Genomic DNA, 21,492 nt, shown 5'->3' with positions numbered 1-21,492 from the left:
TGACCAGGTGCAAAGTGACTTTTCATATTTCTATAGGAATAGCCAAGAAATTCTTCCTAGATTTCTCCAATTCATATTATGGCGATGAGCGACTGTGTTTTGTTCCTGTTCATGTTTGGGCCATCCTCCCTTTGGCCCACTCCAGAATGAAAATGAGTCAGCCCTGTTCCTGGATGAGACCTGCAGGGTGAGAGTCCCCACGCAAGCTCCACGGAGAAGCTAGAGCGTCACCTGGGGGCAGAGCAGCAACCGTTCCTCGTTCCTGCTTTCCTGGGCAGGTGTGGAAGGTTTGCCCCCACCCCACAGACGCTGGACCTGCTGTTCCACAGGCGAGCATGTCCCACTCCACTGCACAGGGCTCCTTGCTCGCATACCCACCGACTGTGGGTCTTGGCAATGCCACTTCACCCCTCTGAGACTCGGTTGGTCTGTGTGAGAACTGGGAGCTAAGAGGACCTGGTGAGGCTGCTGTCAAGCCTGGGTGGGACGGGCCATGGAAAGCACTCTGCTCACGCCTGGCTCTGGGGAACAGGCTGCCCGGTCTGTGGTGTTCTTATTTATGATTTTCCTCTCCCTTCCATGGGGAAACTCTCTGCCCCAGGCCTCACTTGTAAGTGCAAAGCAGTTTTCCCACCTGTAGAGAACATTCCAGGTTCCATAAGGGAGGTTCCCATCCTGGGTATAGCAGAGCAGGACCCTCTGGGGAGGGCTGAAGAGCCCAAGGGCCATTCAGGTACCTGAGAAGGAGCTGGTTGGGCCTCATTCATTCAACAAACATGAAGCTGCCCTCCCGGACCCCCGTGAACCCATGACTGTGTGTACGCACCGATTTAACAGTGTGGAAATAAGGAACAGAATGTGGAGAGGCACAGAGGCAAATGTTCAGGATGGCTTTTGTTCTATCGAAGGTGTTTCAAGCCATGATTTTCTTGACTATTTCCATGATTTAGCACAAGGAAAAATCTTACAGATGAGGACACTCGTGTCCAGAAGGTGGAGACACCTGCTCTGGTCACAGCCAGTGTGGAACCTTGGCAGAGTTTGGGTCTCTGAAAGCAGACAGTGATTTGGGGACACGTTGTTTGCTGCAGATGATCCCAGGAAGCCTGAGGGATCACCTGGGAAGGTGGACCTGGAGGTGAGAAGCTGGCGAGTGACCTTGAGCAAATCCTACAGTGGGGACCCCACTCAGCCTTACAGGAAGTCCAGGTCCCACCTGGATGGGCTGTGTCCCCATGGGTGGAAGGTTATCCCTGGAATATTAATGCCTTTGTTCCGTTGGCTGGTGCAGTGTGTAGGAGAGGAAGCCCCCATGGTGCTTGAGAGAGTCCTCAGGAAGGACACATGCAGGTGTTTCAGGGGATGCCATGGCCTGATGGAGACCAGCTCCCCCAGCTGCAAGTGGACCCGGGTGGGCTGAGGAGACATGGGTGGGTCAGCAGCAGCACAGCCACCCCAGGTCTCCCAGATCCAAGGCAATACCAGCCAGAATCTTGAGTGAGAATCAGGAAACAACAAGACAGACACATGAACCTTGATCAGCTGCCACATGCCTCTGGTGATCTAGAAGATTCTGCTCATGTGCAGGGCTGTTTCCACTCATGAAAGACCAGAGAGGGCCTTGATAAGCTGCCACATGCCTCTTGTGGTCTAGAAGATTCTGCACATGTGCAGGGCTTTGTCCACTCAGGAAAGACCAGAGAGGGTCCTAGCTATCTATTCATTCTTGACTAAATATGAGGACTTACACATGTGCAGAGGAGACAGGAGAAGGCTTAGAAGAAAAGAATATCCAGGGCAGACTGGTAAACTGCTAGAACCTCAAATGCATTCCCCACCCCACACACAGACCCACTGGCTCAAGGCATTTGGGCACCACCTCTGACCAGGTAATAGCTGATCACTAAGATATGGTGACCCAGGAACAACAAACACTTAGGAAGCCAGAATTCAAAATAAAAAGTATTAAAGTAAGCCATGTTAAGAATTAAAGTATGATGAAAATGACTCATTAGAGAACATACATAAGGAGATACTCATTAATTAAAAAACTGAATAGATATTCTGGAGCTGAAAAGTTTAATAATCGAAACGAAAATTCACTAGAAGGGATTGACAGCCGATCTGAGGAAAGAATCAGGGAGCTCTGAAGGTAGATCAGTAAAAATGATCCAGTTTGAAGACTAACAGCAAAAGTTAATAATAAAGGAAGAGAAATGAACAGTGCCTTGAACCTGTGGGAAACAATCAACATATTAATATTCACATAATCAGAGTTCAAGGAGAGGAGAAAGAGAAGGGACAGAAAAATTATTCAAAGAAGTATCTACTTGATACAAAAGGAAGCAGGAAAGGAGAAAAGACATGAGACATACCGGAAGCAGATAGCCAAATGGCAGAGATAAATCCAACCATAGCGGTAATCAAATTAAATGTAAATGAATTAAACACTTCAATCAAAAGGCAGACATTGACACTGTGGATAAGAAACAAGATCCAACTTTATGCTATCTAGAGCCTAGAGAAGAAACATTTCATATTCATAACACAAAAAAGGTTGAAAGCAAAATGTTGGGAAAACAAACACCATGCAAAACATAACCACGAGATCTGGAGTTGTTTTATACATATATCAGTATTTTTTCTTTGTTTTGTTTTGAGACAGAGTTTCACTTGTGTTGCCCAGGCTGGGGTGCAATGTCACAATCTTGGCTCACTGCAACCTCCGCCTCCCAGGTTCAAGTGATTCTCCTGCCTCAGCCTCCTGAGTAGCTGGGATTACAGGCGTGTGCCACCAGGCCCAGCTAATTTTTGTATTTTTTTTAGTAGAGACAAGATTTCACCATGTTGACCGGGCTGGTCTCAAATTCCTGACCTCAGGTGATCCGCCTGCCTCAGCCTCCTAAAGTGCTGGAATTACAGGCATGAGCCACCAGGCCCGGCCAGGAGGAGTTATATTAATATCAGACAAATAGACTTTAAGACAAAGTGTTAGCTAGAGATAAAGAGGGGAATTTCATAATGAAGAGACCTATTCAGGAAGATAAAATAATTATAAATGTCTATGTATTTAACAGCACAGCCCTAACAGCACAGCCCTCTGAGTATATGAAAATTATAGCCAGTATGATATGGCAAAAAAACAAAAAAAAACAAGCAACAGCACCAAAACCAGAAACAAACAAACAAAAAAAGAATTAAAGAAGAGATTAAAGTTCAAAATTAGAAAGGAAGAAGTAAAATGACCTTTATTAACAGAAAACAATCCCGTGTATCAAAAATCCTAAGGAATCACCAACGAACTGTAATAAATGAGTACTGCAGGATCACAAGATTCCAGATCAATATGCAAATATCAACTGTGTTTCTCTATCCTAGTAGTAAGCAATCCATAAATTAAATCAAGAAAACAATTCCAATCACAATATCCCTGAAAAGAACAACATACTTTTTTTTTAAAGGAAGAACAAATTTAGCAAAAGAAGAAGACTTGCATACTGAAAACTATAGAATATAAAACACTGCTGAGAGAAATTAAGGATATTGTAAATGAATGGAGAGATACTCTATGGTATTAGAAGACTTGGTATTGTCAAGGTGGCAGATATCCCCAAACTGATGTACAGATTCAACTCGATCACTAAGAAAATCCCAGTTGGATTTGCTTGTTTCCAAACATTGACAAGTTGATCTTAAAATGTATATGAGACACCAAAACATTATTTCAGAAGAAGAATAAAGTTAGAGGACTTACATTTCTCTCTTCAAAGCTTCCTAGAGTGACGTCAATCAGAACAGTGTCATCCTGGCATAAAGATGGGCACAAAGATCAATGGACTAAAGTTGGAGTCCAGTAATAAACGCTGACATTTATGGTTTGTTGATTTTGAAAAGGTGCCAAGGCAGTTCTATAGGGAAACAGTAGAATTTCAACAAATGATGCTGGGATAATTGGATATCCTCATAAAGAGATTTAGGCCTGTACCTCATACTAAAAAATTAACTCAAAATGGATCATAAATCTAGATGCTAGAGCCAAAAGTATAAAACATCTAGAAGAAAACATAGAACATCTTCAGGACTTCAGCCAGAATTTTTAGATATATCATCAAAATCATAACCCATAAAAAAATGTATTTCATCAAAGTTTAAAACTTTTGTGATTCAAGAAATACCCATTATGAAAGAGAAGGCATAGACTGGAAGAAAATATTTGTAAATTATATGTCTGATAGAACTCTTACAACTAATAACAGGAAGACGAACAACTCAAACTAAAAAAAAAAAGTAAAATGTAATTGAATATGCTTTTCACCCAAGTAGCATATTCACCCTGAATTTGCTTTTCACTTAGGAAGAAGGATGAGTGACCAGTAAGCACAGGAAGCCACTCAGCATCATGAGTCATTCAGGAAACGCAGATCAAAACCACAATGAGACACCACTTCACACCGCGTAGAATGGCATTAGTCCAAAAAAAAGGACAATAACAAGTATTGTCATCCATATGGAGAAACTGACACCCTCGCACATTGCTGGTGGGAGTGTGAAATGGTGCAGCCATCGTGGAAAACAATCCAGCATTTCTCTAAATGGTTAAGCATAGTGTGGCTGATGACCCCCAGTTCAACGACTAGTCATACACCCAAGATAATGGAGAACATATGTCCTGTATCTGAATGCTCACAGCAGCATTCCTCATAACAACCAAAAAGTAGAAAAAGCCAAAATGTCTATCAACTGGTGAATGGATAAACAAAATGTGTTGCATCCATACAATGGAACACTGTTCACCCATGAAAAGGAATGAAGGTCTGACACACGCTGCAACACGGATGAACCTGAAGACAGTATACTCAGCCTGGCACGATGGCTCATGTCTGTAATCCCAGCACTTTGAGAGGCCAAGGCCGGGGGGATCACCTGAGGTCAGGAGTTCGAGACCAACCCAGCCAACATGGCAAAACCCTGTCTCTATGAAAAATACAAAAATTAGCCAGGTGTGGTGGTGCATGCCTGTAGTCCCAGCTACTCGGGAGGCTGGGGCGGGAAAATCACTTGAACTGGGAGGTGGAGGTTGCGGTGAGCTGAGATCGCACCATTGCACTCCAGCCTAGGTGACAAAGTGACACTCTGTGTCAAACTAACAAACAAAAAAAAGACAGTATACTCAGGGAAAAAAAAACAAAAACAAAAACAGACACAAAAGGTCACATATGTATGATCCCACTTCCATGAAATGTTCAGAATAGAGAAGTCTCTAGAGATAGCAAGTGGATTCGTGTGTCCAGGGTCTGGAGAAGGGACTGGAAATTGATTTCTCAGGGGCATGGGAGACCTTTCTGGGGTAGTGGGAACATTCTAAAGCCAGATGGTGCTGGTGGCTGCTCAGGCCTGTAGATGTACTAAGAGTGGTTGAATCGTACAGTGGATGAGCATTACGATGTGTACACTATATGTCAACAAAGCTGTTAAAAGGAAGTGATCAGAGGTGATCCAGAAGCGATGCTGCCTCCAACTGAGGCAAAGGAAGAAGAAAGAGCTTAAAAGTGTTCCCAGAGCAAAAACGCCTGTTTTCTAAGGAACGGACGGCCCCACAATCGGTTCAAGTCGATCGAAGAGCCTCCGGGAGAAGTAACAGCTTCGTCACCCGTCTAGTTCGGGGCTTGTTTCTATAGTAACCTGTGACATGGCCCCCTTCCCAAAACACAGAACAAAACAAAAAAACAGAAACTAAGACAATGAATCCCTGAGAACAGTGAGAAAGAGAGAAAGCTCTTGCTTCCTTTGGCCTACGGAAGGGTGTGGCTGTTGAGCTGAGCCTTGGAGTCCCTGGGTTTGCCAGGTTCCCCGTCCGGCAGTGCTGGGGACTTCGAGCCAGTGACCTCAAAGAACGGCCACGCCAGGGAGGCCAGTGTGCATGCAGGTATTGACGTTGGCTTTCCAGGGGTGCAGTGAGCTGCATGACTGAGACCCATTTCCCCATAAAACAGCCAAGCCAGGGAGACCAGCGTGCACGCTGGTATTGATGTTGGCTTTCCGTGGGTGCAATGAGCCGCATAATGGTTTGAGGCGAGGATTTAAACGTTTTGAGACAGGCATGACTTGCCACTGTTTTAAAGGTCAGTTGCTGCTGTTTCAAAGATACGTACTGTTGCTTTGCCAAGAGGCCTCGTTCCGTGTTGCTGGGAATCAGCAGCCATGCTGCTCTGACGTGGCCGGTGGTCGTCCCAAGCCCCCACGCCTCCCTGACCTCTCGCTGTCCATCATCCCCCTCTCCAGAGGCGCTCACACCAGTCATCACTCCCCCTCCCAGTGCCCACATCCCCTGCCTGTCCGCTATGCCCTGTCCACAGTGCCCTGTCCACAGCACAGCTAGCTCAACACACGTGGCATCCACGCCAGGCACCATGCTTCGCCTTACACTGCTGAGCCCGCCTGGCCCTGCATGGCCCACGTGGCTGGGGTACAGGCGTGGGGCAGGCTTCTGTGATGGCGTCAAGAACTGGGCGCTTCCTGCCTCTCTCCTCAAGGTCCCCAGGGCTGGCTCATCCCAACTGGGGCGCCTGCTGTGGTTCTCAGATGCCCTTAGCGTGTTTCTTCTCTGGGCTCCCTGGCCTATTTCAGAGCAGTCACAGACCAGAGGGACTGGGCCCCGTTAGATCCATCAGATGCGCCCTGGAGCGGGCAGCGTGGTCACCATCCATGAGGATGCCAGCGTGTTGGGGGAATGCAGGGAGGGGAATGGATACTGGGTGGGCCACCAACAGGCCCGACGGAGCCCTGACTTCCTGCACGAACATCGTCCCAGTGCACACATCTGCCCAGGACCACTGGGGCCATTCTTACCTATGGGTCTACCAGATGCCCAGGAAACGCCCCCAAAATATATGATGCTCACAAGGCAAAGGCCACCTGCCCTGAAGGACGCAGGAGCCACAGAGTAGTGGAAAGCAAAGGGATGGAGGAATTATCCCCAAATCAGTTACACACCTGATGGCAGCCCAGTCACAATCTCTAGGGAGGTTTCTTTTCTTTTTATGGAGGGGGTCACTGTAGACAAATTGCATTTTTTCTTACAAATGTATAATTATCTGAAATGCAAATATACCGTGTTCTGTTTAGGGCAAATAGCCTCTTCTGATGTTGAGACTACAAATAATCAGAAAGCACTGAAAATTCAAAAGCCGGAGTTAAAGTCCTCAGCAGCGCTTGGGTATGCGGTGGGGTCCGTGACAGATGCTTAAACCATGGGCTCCAAAGGCCAACACAGGAAGGAAGGAGAGAGCCTCAGAGGAGGGGGCAGGTCGGACCCGGTCCATCCCCGGCGTGGCGCCCTCAGCCCTTCTCACCACCCAGTGCCTCTTAACATTGCTGGCGGGTGTGAGCCGGGGTCGTGCAGCCTCTGAGCGAGCTCGGCCCCTTACTCACCATTTCCAGCCTCACCTTCCTCTCCTGCGAAAGGAGCACGAGGGTAACACCTGCCTCGTGGAAGTGCAAGGCTGGTACAGGCTTTAGCTGCATCTCTGAGCCCTTTCACCAAAAAGGACTCACTGAACCAAAGAGCTGCACAGAACATTAGCATCCACCCCCACCCCAGAGAGGGCTTCCTGGAGCTCACCTGGGGGAGGGTGTGTGTGCAGGTGGGAGGACGGGGAACGTGGCCTCCCTCCACGTGGCTCGTGATCTGAAGGCCCCACCTCAGACATCTCCAGCCTCCCAGGTGGCAGCTGCCTGAGTGGCAGGTGGTATCTGGGGCCAGGAGACCTGATTCTGCCTGGCTGGGCCTCAGTTTCCCAGGAAATGACTTGGACAGAGTAACGCCGCCCCCTCTCTATGGCACCTGGCTGGGGACTCGCTCCCTCCCTCCCCACTGCTCTTCCTTCTCCTTACTCCTGGGGTCTTCCAGGAAAGTGCTGATCCCGGAGTAAGATTTGAGGGGGCAGTTCCTGCACTAGCCTCAAGCCCTCTGTGTACCCCTTCCCCAGATGCAGTGAGGGCGTCCGGTCCTCCAGGAGAAGAGCTGGGCTAGGAGCTTAGTGTGTTCCCCGTGTCACGGGGCCTCTTCCACCCCCGGCTCATGGACCCCATGCTGGCCGCAATGCCTGCCACTCCTCTCCAGGGACCAGCCTTCTGGAAGGGGGATGTTGAGCCCGTGAGGAGTGGGGAAGCAGGTGGGGATGGCCGTGTCCACAGCATCACCTTGGCAGCTGACGGGCAGGAGGACAGGTCCAGGTGGCCTCCAGGCACGTTCTTGTTTGTGTGACATTCACCGTGACATGGTGCATGCTGTGGCACACAGGGTCCTGTGTTCAGATAAGCCAGGGCCTCGGAGGAACTCAGGCAGAAGAAAGAGCCGGAACACAAACACAGCGCGACCTTTCCCGGGAAGGAGCCCCTCCACGAATGCGTCCTGGGCCCCCTGCCACGTCCTGGGCCCCCATGGCCAAGTGCCCCTCTCTTCCACCACCCGCGACTCTGCTCAGCCCAGTTGAGCCCCAAGAGCCTCTGCTGAGTCCCAAGAGCCTCTGCTGAGCCCAGCCCGGAAGGGCGAGGGAGCCTGGGTGGCCAGAGAGGGCCGAGGCCTGTCAGGATGACTGGGCTCCTTCAGAACAGGCACCCACCTGGGACGGGGACGTGCAGGGACCGCTGCGGCTGCCTTGGCCCAAGACACCCTGGAGGCCAGGCGGGCAGGGCCCCTTCTTCCCGGAGGAGGTGGGACTGGGCTGGGTTTTGAAGGATGGCAGCGGCCAGGTGGATGCAGGGCACGGACAGGGAAGGCCACGCAGGCCTAAAACACACAGACTCAGGCAAGCAGGAACTTCGAGGTCAAGTCCCGGAGCCCTCGGAGGGAGACTCAGGAAATCGGATGCTCAGAGGGGGGCAGAGTTTGGAGCCCCAGGCTTGGGGCAGGAGGTGGCATGTCCAGCAAAGGGGCTGCTGCCCATCACGGCTGGCCTTGCCCTTGGTTTTGGTCCCGGGGAAGTGCAGGGTGCAGGAGAGATGCCACAAGGCCCTTGGGTGTCCTTCCTGTGGCTTCCTTCGGTCCCAGGTGGGTGTAAGGAAGGAGACCACTACTACTCCTGCTGCCCTCCCTTGCCTAGTTCACAAGACAGGAGGAAAGAGAGAAAGAAACAAAAGTAAGATAAATAGCCAGACAACCTTGGCACCACCACCCGGCCCCAGGAGTTAAAAAAAGTAATAACAACAACATCAACCCCTGACCTAAACTACTTGTGTCATCTGTAAATTCCAGACACTGTATGAAAAAATGCATGTATGTAAAACTTTTTGTTCTCTTAGCTGATGCATGTAGCCCCCAGTCACATTTCCCACGCTTGCTCGAATTATCACGACCCTTTCACGTGGACCCCTTAAAGTTGTAAGCCTTTAAAAAGGCCAAGAATTTCTTTTTCGGGGAGCTCTGCTCTTTAGACGCGAGTCTGCCAATGCTCCCAGCCGAATAAAAAGCCTCTTCCTTCTTTAATCCGGTGTCTGAGGAGTTTTGTCTGCGGCTCGTCCTGCTACAGGTGACACATCTGTCACCGCATCCACGCAAGACACTGTTAGATAAAAGACAGGAAGGAAACGGTTCCAACTCGCGAGTGAGTCACTGGGGAGGTGGGATTGGAAGTGATTTTCTCCCCTCTTCCAGCTTTCTAAGATTTATAACATGTGTGCGTCCTTTAAACGTGTGTCAGGAAGCGACCCCACGAGGGCGTTGTGTCTGGGCAGGAAGAATCCCAGGATTCCCTGGTTTTACTGGTTTGAGCGCCAGCCTCCAGGAGACAGGGCAAGGGGCTGCTCATCCTCCGTGACCAGGCGGCTGCTCTGCCTTTGTCTCATGGGTGGTCAACGGGGTGGCTGAAAGGCTCCCGTGTTCCTCTAGCCCAGGGGATCCGATCAGCCTGACCGTCACCGTCTCTCCGTAGCCTAGTCGGTGGCCCAGCAGTGGACAGAGGCCCTGCAGGCCACTGAGGAGGATGGAGCCCAGGGACAGAGGAGGAGCCACAGTGCGGGGGGTCCAGGCCCTGCCTACAGCCCAACCCTCAGGACACCACAACCCCTGCACCCTGTGTGCTTGCCTTGGGGCATTTGCTTTTCAAACTCCAGGAAAAAATATTGACAGTAACGTGGGAGTAGCAAGAATCCAGATAAAAGAACACACAATTCACGCTGCCTCCCTTTCTCATGATTTGCAGGTACCAGCACACCCGGGCACTTTCTCCGTGGTGCGCTGTCCTAATCCTGACTATTTCAGCGCCCAGAAACAAGCCGAGAATAAAAACACCCATCGCCCATGCCCGGCATTAGAAAATCTCCTTGGTATATATTCAGATTATTTTAAAAGAAAATTAAACTCACAGATATAGCCAGGAGTAGATGGATTTTGTGGAGCTTAAAATATACGTAAAATTTAGGGATTACTTTAAATAATAATAGCAATATGAATCCAAATTTGATAGGAAGATAAAATACTTATTTGAAGTAATAAAAAATCACAAAGCTCACACATGAAAAAGCTGATAGGTGCACTAAACATCATCAAATGGAAGAAACAAACAAGATTTGATTAGTGACTCCCTGGCATCCCTCTATCAAACTTACTTTTTCTATATCTCTTGGCTGCTACCCCTTGATTATTGCTTCCTATGAAAATGATTTCCTGGCCGGGTGCGGTGGCTCACGCCTGTAATCCCAGCACTTTGGGAGGCCAAGGCAGGTGGATCACGAGGTCAGGAGATCGAGACCATCCTGGCTAACACGGTGCAACTCTGTCTCTACTAAAAATACAAAAAAATTAGCCAGGCATGGTGGCGGGCGCCTGTAGTCCCAGCTACTCAGGAGGTTGAGGCAGGACAATGGCGTGAACCTGGGAGGCAGAGCTTGCAGTGAGCCGAGATCGCACCACTGCACTCCAGCCTGGGCGACAGAGTGAGACTCTGACTCAAAAAAAAAAAAAAAAGATTTCCTATAAATAGAATAGAAAGATAACTCAGCCTTCCCTTTGATGTGAGGTTCAGATTCGTTTCTCATCATTGGTTGGGGGCTGCATGACACACGTGGCCACCGTCATGGATGTGTGTGTGGTGATGCTGCCACGGGCCTCTGCCCCGTAAGCAGCGGCTCTGATAATTCTCCTTTGCGAGGTGGCCACCAAAGGAGCACAGAGCTGGCTGGGGCATTCGTGCGTGTTCCTGACTGAGAACTTTTCACGCAGAGAGGAATTCTGTCCTGACGTCTTTATTGTATAATAGATGCGATTAAGGCTGTAGACTTGAAGTTTATATTTCTCTTTATGTAACACTCTGTTCATTGTTGATTCTAGTTTATTGCCTTGTAGCTACAAAGGGCAGGCTCTACTGTGTTGGTTCTGTGAAATTCCCCAAGTTGCCTGGTATGTGGCCTACTTTAAAACTATTCTCGGTGGCTCAAGCCTGTAATCCCAGCACTTTGGGAGGCCGAGACGGGTGGATCATGAGGTCAGGAGATCGAGACCATCCTGGCTAACACGGTGAAACCCCGTCTCTAAAAAATACAAAAAAAAAAAAGCTAGCCGGGCGAGGTGGCGGGTGCCTGTAGTCCCAGCTACTCAGGAGGCTGAGGCAGGAGAATGGCGTAAACCCAGGAGGTGGAGCTTGCAGTGTGCCGAGATCCAGCCAATGCACTCCAGCCCGGGCAACAGAGAGAGACTCCGTCTCAAAAAAACAAAAACAAAAACAAACAAAACAAAACAAAACAAAACAAAACTATTCTATGTGTCCTTAAGAAGAATTAACAATTAAGAATTGTTCACTGTAACAATTATAACAATATAATTGCTTAGCTGTTGAGGCAGTGTCTTTGTATACTTTCCAATTTTGGTTCCAAATCTTCGACATTGGTGTGAACTTTTTAAAACCCTCGGCCTCTGTTTCTAATGGAGAAGTGCTGGCGTCTCCCGTTCCGACTGGATTTGACCCCTTTGTTCTTCAGTCTGTTTTGGCTTCTTGCGTTTTGATGCAGTATGTCTTCAAATTCATGAATAGTCATCTTCTTGTGATTGTGCTTTTGTTTTCATGTTGGCCCCCTTTTCATCTATACTGAGAAAAAATAAATCATGCTTTTGTCTAACAAGCTTCTTTATGTATTTTGAACATTTATTATCCCTGCCCACCCCTTTCCACTTCCCTCTCTCCATACATCACTATTCTCCTGTGCTTAACATGCATCTTTTGGTTTGTATGAACCCATGCATGTGGGCACAAGTGTGTTTTGTGTGCATTTAGCTCGCTTTAAATATCCAGTAAAACAGAACCTTCCTCCCCGCATCAAAGTCTGCACCATTCGTGTTTGTACAGCCAGCAGCTAGTTTGCTTTGCTGACATCATTTAACCCCCTGACCTTGGTCTGCTATAGACTTGCTAAAATTCTCCCTTTCAAAATTTCTTTGATGGAAGCCAGTGAGTGGTAGACGCTCTCAGTTGCTGTTGTTGTTGTTGTTTAATTTTTATTATTATTTTTTTCAAGATGGAGTCTTGCTCTGTTGCCCAGGCTGGAGCACAATGGCATGATCTCAGCTCACTGCAACCTCCGCCTCCCAGGGTCAAGTGATTCTCCTGCCTTAGCCTCCTGAGTAGCTGGGATTACGGGTGCATGCCACCATGCCCGGCTAATTTTGTATTTTTAGTCAAAATGGAGTTTTACCATGTTGGTCAGCCTGGTCTCGAACTCCTGACCTCACCTCAGCCTCCCAAAGTGTTGGTATTACAGGCATGAGCCACCTCGCTGGGCCTCAGTTGCTTTTTAATGTCCAAGATGTCCTTATTTTGCCTTCAATATTTTATGAAAGTTGTGCTGAGAATAATATTCAAAGGTAAATGTGATTTCCCCTGGGTCTGTTAAACACGTTACTCCACTGTCTTCTGGAAGGTAGCGTTGCTGCTGAGAAGTCTGCTGTCAGCTGACATCTGCATTTTTGGTAGGTACTGTGGCTCTTCTTTCTGGTCATTTTGACTTTTTTCTCCTCTCCTGGATGATCGGCACTTCACTGTAATATTCTAGGAGTGGATTTCTCTTGGTTTGTAATTTAGATCTGGGATCTCATGTCTTTTCAATTCTGAAGAAATCTGAGCTATTACATTGCTTTGTTGCCTTTTTAGAAAATGTTTTTCTTTCAGAACTCCTATTCTGTTTATATTGAAGCCTCTTGATCTATTCTCCATGTGTGTTAACTTTGCACATGTGTGGTCATGTGTGTGTGCATGTGTGCATGTGTGCATGTGTGCATGTATGTATGCATGGTGTGTGTGCACATGTTTATGCCTGCGTGTGTGTGCATGTATGTGTGCATGTGTGTGGGTGTGGGTGTGCATCTGTATGTGTGCACATGTATGTGTGTGCATGTGTGTGGTGTGGGTGTGCATCTGTATGTGTGCACATGTGTGTGCATGTGTGGGTGTGCATGTGCATGCATGTGTGTGGGTGTGTACGTGTGTGTACGTGTGTGTGTGTGTGTCTGTGTGTGTGTGTGTGTGTGTGTGTGTGTGTGTGTTGTGTTTTCAGAGCTGCTGCACTCTGATTGGTTTCCTCCACTCATTTGATTCCTAGCTCCAGGCTGGAGGCTGAATCTATCTGTAACACCTCAATGTCTCCTTCAAATGTTTCTGTCTTCGTTGATATTGTTAGTGCTATCTTCCATGACACTAAGTCTCTTTTCTATTACGTCAAGTCTGGAATTTAACCTGTCTATTGAGTTTTTTATTCACTTTATTATTCATCTTCAAGATTTGTAATTATTTCTATTTCATCTCCTTCTTTTTTATATTCTGGCCAGTTCTAATTTTATACTTTACATATTTTTTAATTGCTAGGCATCTTTTACTTTACATATTTTTTAATTGCTAGGCATCTTGATCATACTCTTGCAGTTTTAAAGTGTGTGTCAGAGTTTCCTTGGCTGGTGTAAGTTCCTGTACCAATTGCTCATTTTTAGCCTGCCTTTCTTAGTGTGGGTTTTCTTGGGTAATTTGGAACCTGGCCTTGCTCATTTCAAGGTGAGGATATTGTGTCTCTGCATTTCTGCCTTTCTCCACTATCTCGTTGTCATTGTCCTCTGTCTAACAGTGTTTCGTAGCCTCTGCCCTGGGTCCCAGGCTTCTGCTCTGCAGTGATGCGGAGGATGTCACAGATAAAGTCACCCCTTCCAACGACGGCTTGTCTCAGCTTCTCTCAAGGCTGTGTCGATGTCCTCTTGCCTTCCTATGCCCACAGTGCTCCACTAAGTTATAAGAAGTAACAACCCTGGGATGTGTCAGGAAGGGTTTCTCAGCCTCCTTTCTGGAGTCAGGGAAGCTGTTCCCATCACTGCCAGGAGCTGGACCCAGGCCCTCTCTGCCTGCCTTGAGACTCAGGGCTGACAGGCCCCTGCCTCTGCCCATCACCAGCCTGTGCTTCTCCTCCATTCCTGGTTTCATGTGAGTGTGTGTATGTGTGTGTGTGCATGTATATATGTGCACACATGCATACACACACACACACCTGTGTTGGTCTTCTGTCTGACCTATTGCTGCTCTGTGTGTGGGGCAGTGTGGTTCCTTATTGCACACCGTGCTCAGGAGTGTGGACACCCTCTGTAAATGCACACGGTCCCGTGTTCACACAGGAGGGTCCCTTTTTTTTCCATGATGAATCTGAGGCCAAGTAACCTGCTTAGAGATGCAGGAATTTCAGCCGAGACCCAAGCCCATGGCCCTCAGACTCCAATCCGCAATCCCTTTAGCAATGTGCACGTCAGCACGTGTGGGATGGCTGGAGGATGCCTGTTACTGCCGCACATGTCCCCCCCAGGAGGCCTGCATGCCCTTCACTCCCTTCAGTTTCCTTCCAGGTGAAATCTGCAAACCTGCTCCTCTGGACCTGGTCCTGGTTCTGTGTCCGGGTGATCCTCTGGGATTAATAAGCTGTTATTCAACAGCCTCCAACAACAATGGCACGTTATCTGCTCCATTGCAGAACTGGCCGTGGTTTGCATCCAGGAAGGGATTGGTCAGTCACCTGTGCCAGGTCCCTGGGGGACCCTGAGCCCAGCAGTATAAAGGGCGGCTGTGGGAGGAGTGACACAGCCTCTCTCAGCCCCAGCAAACGACCTGTCAGGCAGCCGTGGACTCAGACCCCAGAGATGAAGGCCCTGCTCCTGGCCGTCAGCCTCAGCCTCATTGCTGCCCTGCAGGCCCACCACCTCCTGGCCTCAGACGACGAGATTCAGGATGTGAGGCCCAGATGGGAAGGGTGGGCTGGAGGGGGCATGGGGCAAGGTTGAGACTGGATGGAGACCCCCTACCTCCCCCATCCAAGGAGACCCTCATTTTTGGGTTGGGCGTTAAAGTCCTGCCCCGAGGGAATGATGAGATGGGGCAGCAGGGGTCTGGGCTGGTGGGGGAGGGAGTGCAGGGGCACAGAGGGGGCAGGACTGGGAGGGTAGGGGTCTGGCTGACTTCACTTCTCCCCTGGGGGGTGAGGGCTCCTGTGGTCCTGGTCAACTTGTAGGGGCTGGAGCCACCTTCAGGTGGGCCTGGCAAGGGTGCTGGGTATTTCCTGGGTGGGTTAGACTGGGGAATGCTCCCCGTCTCCAGCCCTCGGGGTGCGGTAGAGTCTGGAGGCTGCAGGCCAGGGAAGAGTAGGGGAGGCTCTGGGGCGGTCGGCCTGAGCCTGATAGAGAGGAACTTTCTCCAGGTGTCAGGGACGTGGTACCTGAAGGCCATGACAGTGGACAGGGAGCTCCCTGAGATGAATCTGGAATCGGTGACACCCATGACTCTCACGATCCTGGAAGGGGGCAACCTGGAAGCCAAGGCCACCATGCTGTGAGTGTCTGCCAGCCACCGGGCAGCCTGCAACCTGGTCTGGGGCCTTCCCTTTCCCCACCCAGGAGAGCTCTGGTGCTGAGGAGGTGGGCAGACCTGCTGGGAGGCCTCTCTCAGCCCCTCCTGCAATGTTTGAGGGCAAACTGTGCCACTGAGGTACCTTGGCTGGAGGGGGCCTGAGGGGACAGAGGCCCCGGATCAGACCTTGTGGGCTACCAGTGGTACCACCCACCTCCTCCTCCGACTAGGGAATGTCTGGTGATGTGCAGGTCTCTTTGGGTAAAGGTGTTTACCCCCAACCAGAGTCAGAGACAGCAGGCAGGGCCCGCAAACTAGCCTCACAGTCCTGGCAGTACATTTCTGTGGGAGGAGTGGCACAGCCTCTCCCAGCCCCAGCAAGCAACCTGTCAGGCAGCCGTGGACTCAGACCCCAGAGATGAAGGCAGGGATGGGGCTTGTAGAATGACCAAGAGGGGGCAAAGGACGCCACGGAGAAGACTCCCTTGAAGTCCCTGCATAGAGCTCACCTGTGCAGCTCTCACCTGTGCTGCTTCCACCCACATGGCTCACATCTTTGACTTTCCACCTGTGTGATTCACCCACGTGGCTCCCACCTGCACAACTGTGTGGTTTAACGCCTGTGGCTCCCTCCTGAGTGTCTCCCTCCTGAGTGGCTCCCTCCTGCGTGGCTCCCTCCTGTGTGGCTCCCTCCTGAGTGGCTCCCTCCCGAGTGGCTCCCTCCCGTGTGGCTCCCTCCCACGTGGCTCCCTCCTGCGTGGCTCCCTCCTCAGTGGTTCCCTCCTGAGTGGCTCCCTCCTGAGTGCCTCCCTCCTGAGTGGCATGCAGTGCCTGTGCTCCAGTCCTGGGGGCTGATCCTTAGAAAGTCACTGACGCTGGCAATGACCCTGATTTTTTTTTTCCAAAAGCCCCTAACTGAACCTTTCCCTCTCTGGGCCAGATGATGATGGATGTGGGGCTTGTCCCTGAATGTCTCCAAAAGGAAGAATGCAGCTGGCGGGATGAGGCTCAGGCCCACGCCGCAGACACTGCCTGCAAACCAGGCAGCCCGGGTCCCTCTGGCAGGAAATGTGTTGGGGGTGGAGGGGTTGGGAAGGCAGCCACCAGGAGGAGTGGTGCAGAGCTCCTGGCCACCTCGGGAGACCCCGGGAACTGTGATGTGTGACCCGGAGGGGCCGCTGGTGCTTGGGTCTGAGATGCAGAGAAGCACCCTCCTCTATGGGCCTGTGGCAGACTCGGGGCCACCTTTGCAGGGCATTGCAGTGTGGCTGCTCCAGGGCCAGGGGAGGCACAGGCCAGGGCCACTTTGCCAGGGAGCTTCTGTTTTCCAGGATAAGCGGCCAGTGCCAGGAGGTGAAGGTCGTCCTGGAGAAAACTGACGAGCCGGGAAAATACACGGCCAGTGAGTCCTGCAGCCTGAGCCAGAGCCCGAACTCGAACACATGCTGGAATTGGGGGGGCAGCCAGTGCCTTTTTGGGGTGGCCTTTTGGTCTGCTGCCCCTGACTCCACTAAAAGCCCACTCTCCTCTCCCACTGGTCAATTTGCGTTAGAGACTTGAACACCTGACCCCAAACACCAGGTGTGACGGGTTTATTCCGGGGCGGACCCTCAGGGCTTTCCCTGTAGCCCGGCTGTGGCTCTGGCAGGGCCAGGAGCAGAGTCGTATCTGGCTGCGGGGTGCTGCACCCCAACTCCCACCTCCGCAGACCTCATACCCAGAGGAACCCCTGGTGACTCACTGGTTTGGGATGTGGCTGCCTCTCAGGTGCATCAGGTTCCTGGGAAGTGGGGGTCCCATGGCCTGGGGCTCAGGCCTGGTGGGGAACCTGGGTCGGAGAGCTCTGGGAGGCTGGGAGGGTGCAGGAGCTGCGGGGCTTGCTGGGCCTGGTGCCGCACGCTGTCCCGGGATCCTCTCTGAAGGCCCTGGTGGCTAATTCAGGACTGTGCTGCTGTCCTTCTGCAGACGGGGGCAAGCACGTGACATACATCATCAGGTCACATGTGAAGGACCACTACATCTTCTACTGTGAGGGCGAGCTGCACGGGAAGCCGATCCGAGGGGTGAAGCTCGTGGGTGGGTCCCGCACCCCCACCCTACAACCCAAGTCTCCACCCGCCCTCCCTCCTCCCACGGCCTCCTGCACCCTCTTCCCCATGGGAGAAGCCACTGGGACCCAGGAACCCACTGCAGTTTCCTTAGGATGAGTTTTCCTGATAAAGGCCCCAATTCCCACCCCTGGAGCTCAGGATTTCGGATGCCCCAGCCTAGGTCTCTGCAGCGAAGGCAGGAAGGAGCCGCGGCTGTCGGCACAGGGGCTCAGAGGTCGCACGTGTCCCACGGCAGGCCAGGCCCTCCCCCGGGGCAGCTCCCTGCAGCGTCATCCTTGAGCGCATTCCTGCGGGGTGTCCAGCAGCGGGGAGGAACGGGGATGCGAGCAGGAGTCTGTGTGGAAAGGATGTTCCAGCTCCCAGGGTTGAATTCCGGATGCCGTGGCTCCCACAGACAGTGACGTGTCAGTGCCATCCCTGTCTGAGTATGAGGCCCGTGAAGGCTCCTGAGTCCTCCCTGGATCCAGGGGTGTGCAAATGACAGAGGAATGGGACAGGCAGTGCCCTGGTGCCCCCGAGGGGAGAGGCGCTTCCTCCAGGGCAGGCCTGTCCTGCCGTCCATCCTCACTCCGGGACATGCCTGGGGATGGACGGAGAACCCTTCCCATTCTCCCAGTTCTGCTGCCTCGGGAGCCTTCTCAGCCGTGCACGGCACCCTGGTCCCACTTTGCCAGCCCAAGGGCCTCTGGGTTCAAGTCCCCCCATGGTGGGCAAGGTCCCCCTCCCCAGCCCAGCTCAGGCCTCCAGGCCAGGACGGGGTGCCGGCGACTGCCTAGTTCTGCCTCAACCACCCACATCTCGCCCTGGCACCCACAGGCAGAGACCCCGAGAACAACCTGGAAGCCTTGGAGGACTTTGAGAAGGCCGTGGGAGCCCGCGGACTCAGCTCAGAGAGCATCCTCATCCCCAGGCAGAGCGGTAGGAGGCACGGCCCTGCAGAGCCCCCCGTGTCCCCGCGTGGGGACGTCAGCAGAGCCGCGTTGCATGGGCGTGTAACTGTGCTGCGTCTAATTCTGGCTTTGTCCTTCCTGGGGTGGTGGAGCTGGTGGCTGAGGAGGGGCCCCGGTCCTGACTGCATTCCTGGGGTCTCCTGACTCGCCTGTGCTTCCTTTTCCTGCAGAAACCTGCTCTCCAGGGAGCGATTAGGGTGAGTGAACAGCTTTAGAGGACATTTGAGAAAATCCAGCCTTGGGCTCAGTGGCACTTCGAGAGGCCCTGGGGTCTCTCCCACCTACCACACTCCTACCTGGGTGGGAGACGCCCCACCTAGGCCAGGCAGGTGGGAGATCTTCTCCTGAGCTGCCCGCACTCGGGCACCAGCCTCCGCTCTTGCCCTGGGAGTGACTCCTGGGAAGCTGAGAAGCCCACAGCACCGAGCCCGCCTTTGCTGGCTGCTGGTGGAGACGGTGTCTACCCCCCCACCCCGTGGGCGGGAGCAGGCAGGAGATTCAGGTTCCTCCTCAGCACCGCTCACCCTCAGCCGTCCTTGTGACCTCGCTTACCTGATAAGTTGCTCAAAGATTCAGCAAAGCGGCAGGCGTGCCTGTGCTCGCTGTGTCAGGTTGACCCCTTGCTGACTGCACAAGGGGACCAGAGTTCGGAGACTCGCCCAGGGTGTGGGCAGAGCCAGAATCCCAGACAGCATCGCTGTCCTTCCTGCACCCTCCCCTTGACCTGCAGTCACCCTGATGCCTCTTCACTCAGCAGGGAGCTCTGTCAGCAGCCTGCGGGGGTGGTCCCTGCTCCATCTGCTCCAATCTGGAGGCTGGAGCCCCCACCTGCAGCCCCCAAGAGCCCGTGTGTGCCCCTGAGATCCAGCACGTGCCCCCCACACCATTGCCTCCGAGAGCCCGCATGTGCCTTCCACCATAGCCCTCAAGAGCCCAGTGTGTGCCCCCAGCGTAGTCCCCGAGAGCCCACATGTGCCCCCACACCATGCCCCTGAGTGCCCACATGTGCCCCCACACTGCAGCACCCAAGAGCCCACATGTGCCCCCACATCACATCCCCGTCCCACCCTCTCCCTGTCGTGGCCTCACTCACCCTCCCCCTTGTTTCTAGGGCAGGGGCACCTTGGCTCCTCAGCAGCCCAAGGGCAGCACCACCCAGCACCTCCGTCGTTCACAGGGACGCAGAAAATCTCCCCACCCCTGCAGAACCCGGCCAGCCGCACCCCTTCCTACCACCCCCCACCTTCCCCCCGCCCTGCGCCTCCTCTCCTGGTTCTCCATAAAGAGCTTCAGCAGTTCCCGGTGACTCCGCCTGTCTGTGGGGTTCCTCGGGGTGGGGGATGCTGGCTGGGTGCTCCTTTGGGTGCAGGGAGGGGGTGGGAAGCGGGAGGAAGGACAGGGGACCAGCCTAGGCCCAGTTCTCCATGGTGGGTGCCACAGGCCAACAGTGCGAGGGGCCTGGAGGGGTCTGGCAGGGGGGTGTGTGCTGGCGACTCGGCCTGAAGGTTCGGGGGGGCTGCTTCCTGCAGGTCAGCTGCCCACGGAGCTCAGGCTCTAGGGGTGGGTGGGGGCAGGGCTCTGCTCCTCGATCCTGCACAAGTAAGACCAGAAGGCCTGGGACCAAGCGTAGCTGCCACCCCAGAGGGGGACTGGGCAGGGCCACCAGGGCCCTCAGCACTGACGCTGAGTCCGTGAGGCTGGACATGGGGAGAGGGGACAGCAGCTTAAGGCAGGGTGTGGCTCAGGCTTGAGCTCACAGGGGAAGCCAGTCCTGTCCTCCGGGGAACCACACCAGCACTGCCGCCAAGGCCTGGCTCCACGCTGTCCCTCTCTGTGCCTGGGTAGGTTTGGGACGGGAAGTTCCCAGCTTGGGGGCAGCCACCGGAGGTCCCACCTCGCGCAGGCGCCTTTCCTGACCCTGGCGGTTTGTAGAATTTAAAGTTTCTGTCGATGGCGCAACCTCGCAGTGGCGCTGAGAGCGAGGAGAGGCAGACTCTTAGTGACCTGCTTCTCCCCAGGAGAGGGCGGCTGCCGGGCAGCACCACACGGGGTGGCTTGCGCCCGGGACAGGACAACAGCCCGCGGAGCTCAGGGGAGGGAGCGGAAAGGGTAGCGGGTGACCCGGCTGCCTGTGGCCAGCTAACATGAGTCATTTCTCGGCTGCAGGGCATAGCGGCTGTCCCTGATTGTCTGGTACCTGGCCTTGGGGCAATGAGGGCTGGTGGGGAGTGGCCCCCGAGCGGGGCCATCTGAATAGGGCAGGGTGGCTGTGTGGACCAATCAGCTGCTCAGGAAGGGGCCGGCCCCTAACCAGGGCCTCCGCGATAGGTCAAGACTGCATTTTAAAAAACCTCGATTCTGGCCAGGCATGGTGGCTCATGCCTGTGTTCCCAGCACTTTGGGAGGCCGAGGTGAGAGAATCACTTGAAGCCAGGAGATGGAGACCAGCCTGGGCAACGTAGTGAGATCCCATCTCTACCAAAAAAAAAAATTAGCCAGGCTTGGTGGTGCACACCTGTAGTCCCACCTACTTGGGAGGCTGAGGTGGGAGAATTGCTTGAGCCCAGG

General features: G+C 52.7%; 1 protein-coding gene across 4 annotated transcripts; it reads left to right on the top strand.

Annotated features, from left to right (window-relative positions):
• Positions 1 to 15,012: 15,012 nt before the first annotated feature.
• LCN1 (lipocalin 1) lies at positions 15,013 to 20,316 on the top strand. 4 transcript variants are annotated; one of them, XM_025359188.1, is made up of 7 exons: positions 15,013 to 15,250; positions 15,715 to 15,845; positions 17,195 to 17,265; positions 17,829 to 17,939; positions 18,791 to 18,892; positions 19,095 to 19,121; positions 20,041 to 20,222. In XM_025359188.1, exons 1-6 carry the CDS (start codon positions 15,161 to 15,163, stop codon positions 19,118 to 19,120), a joined length of 531 nt encoding a protein of 176 aa, XP_025214973.1. In that variant the 5' UTR covers positions 15,013 to 15,160; the 3' UTR covers position 19,121; positions 20,041 to 20,222. The 4 variants fall into 4 exon arrangements, with proteins under 4 accessions (XP_025214973.1, XP_025214972.1, XP_025214971.1 ...); XM_025359187.1 differs by having other exon boundaries at positions 20,036 to 20,222; XM_025359186.1 differs by having other exon boundaries at positions 15,107 to 15,250; positions 17,829 to 17,926; positions 20,036 to 20,316.
• The last annotated feature ends 1,176 nt before the right edge of the window (positions 20,317 to 21,492 follow it).

The sequence above is a fragment of the Theropithecus gelada genome, chromosome 15 (genome assembly GCF_003255815.1).
Source record: "Theropithecus gelada isolate Dixy chromosome 15, Tgel_1.0, whole genome shotgun sequence".
Taxonomy (NCBI): domain Eukaryota; kingdom Metazoa; phylum Chordata; class Mammalia; order Primates; family Cercopithecidae; genus Theropithecus; species Theropithecus gelada.
This window is presented reverse-complemented; position numbering and strand designations above follow the sequence as displayed.

Coding starts and splice junctions, on each gene's coding strand:
- LCN1 (XM_025359186.1), top strand. CDS start 15,161: ATGAAGGCCCTGCTCCTGGCCGTCAGCCTCAGCCTCATTGCTGCCCTG. Junction 17,927..18,790: donor ACGGGAAGCCGATCCGAGGG/GTGAAGCTCGTG, acceptor TGGCACCCACAG/GCAGAGACCCCGAGAACAAC. Junction 19,122..20,035: donor CTCTCCAGGGAGCGATTAGG/GTGAGTGAACAG, acceptor CCTTGTTTCTAG/GGCAGGGGCACCTTGGCTCC.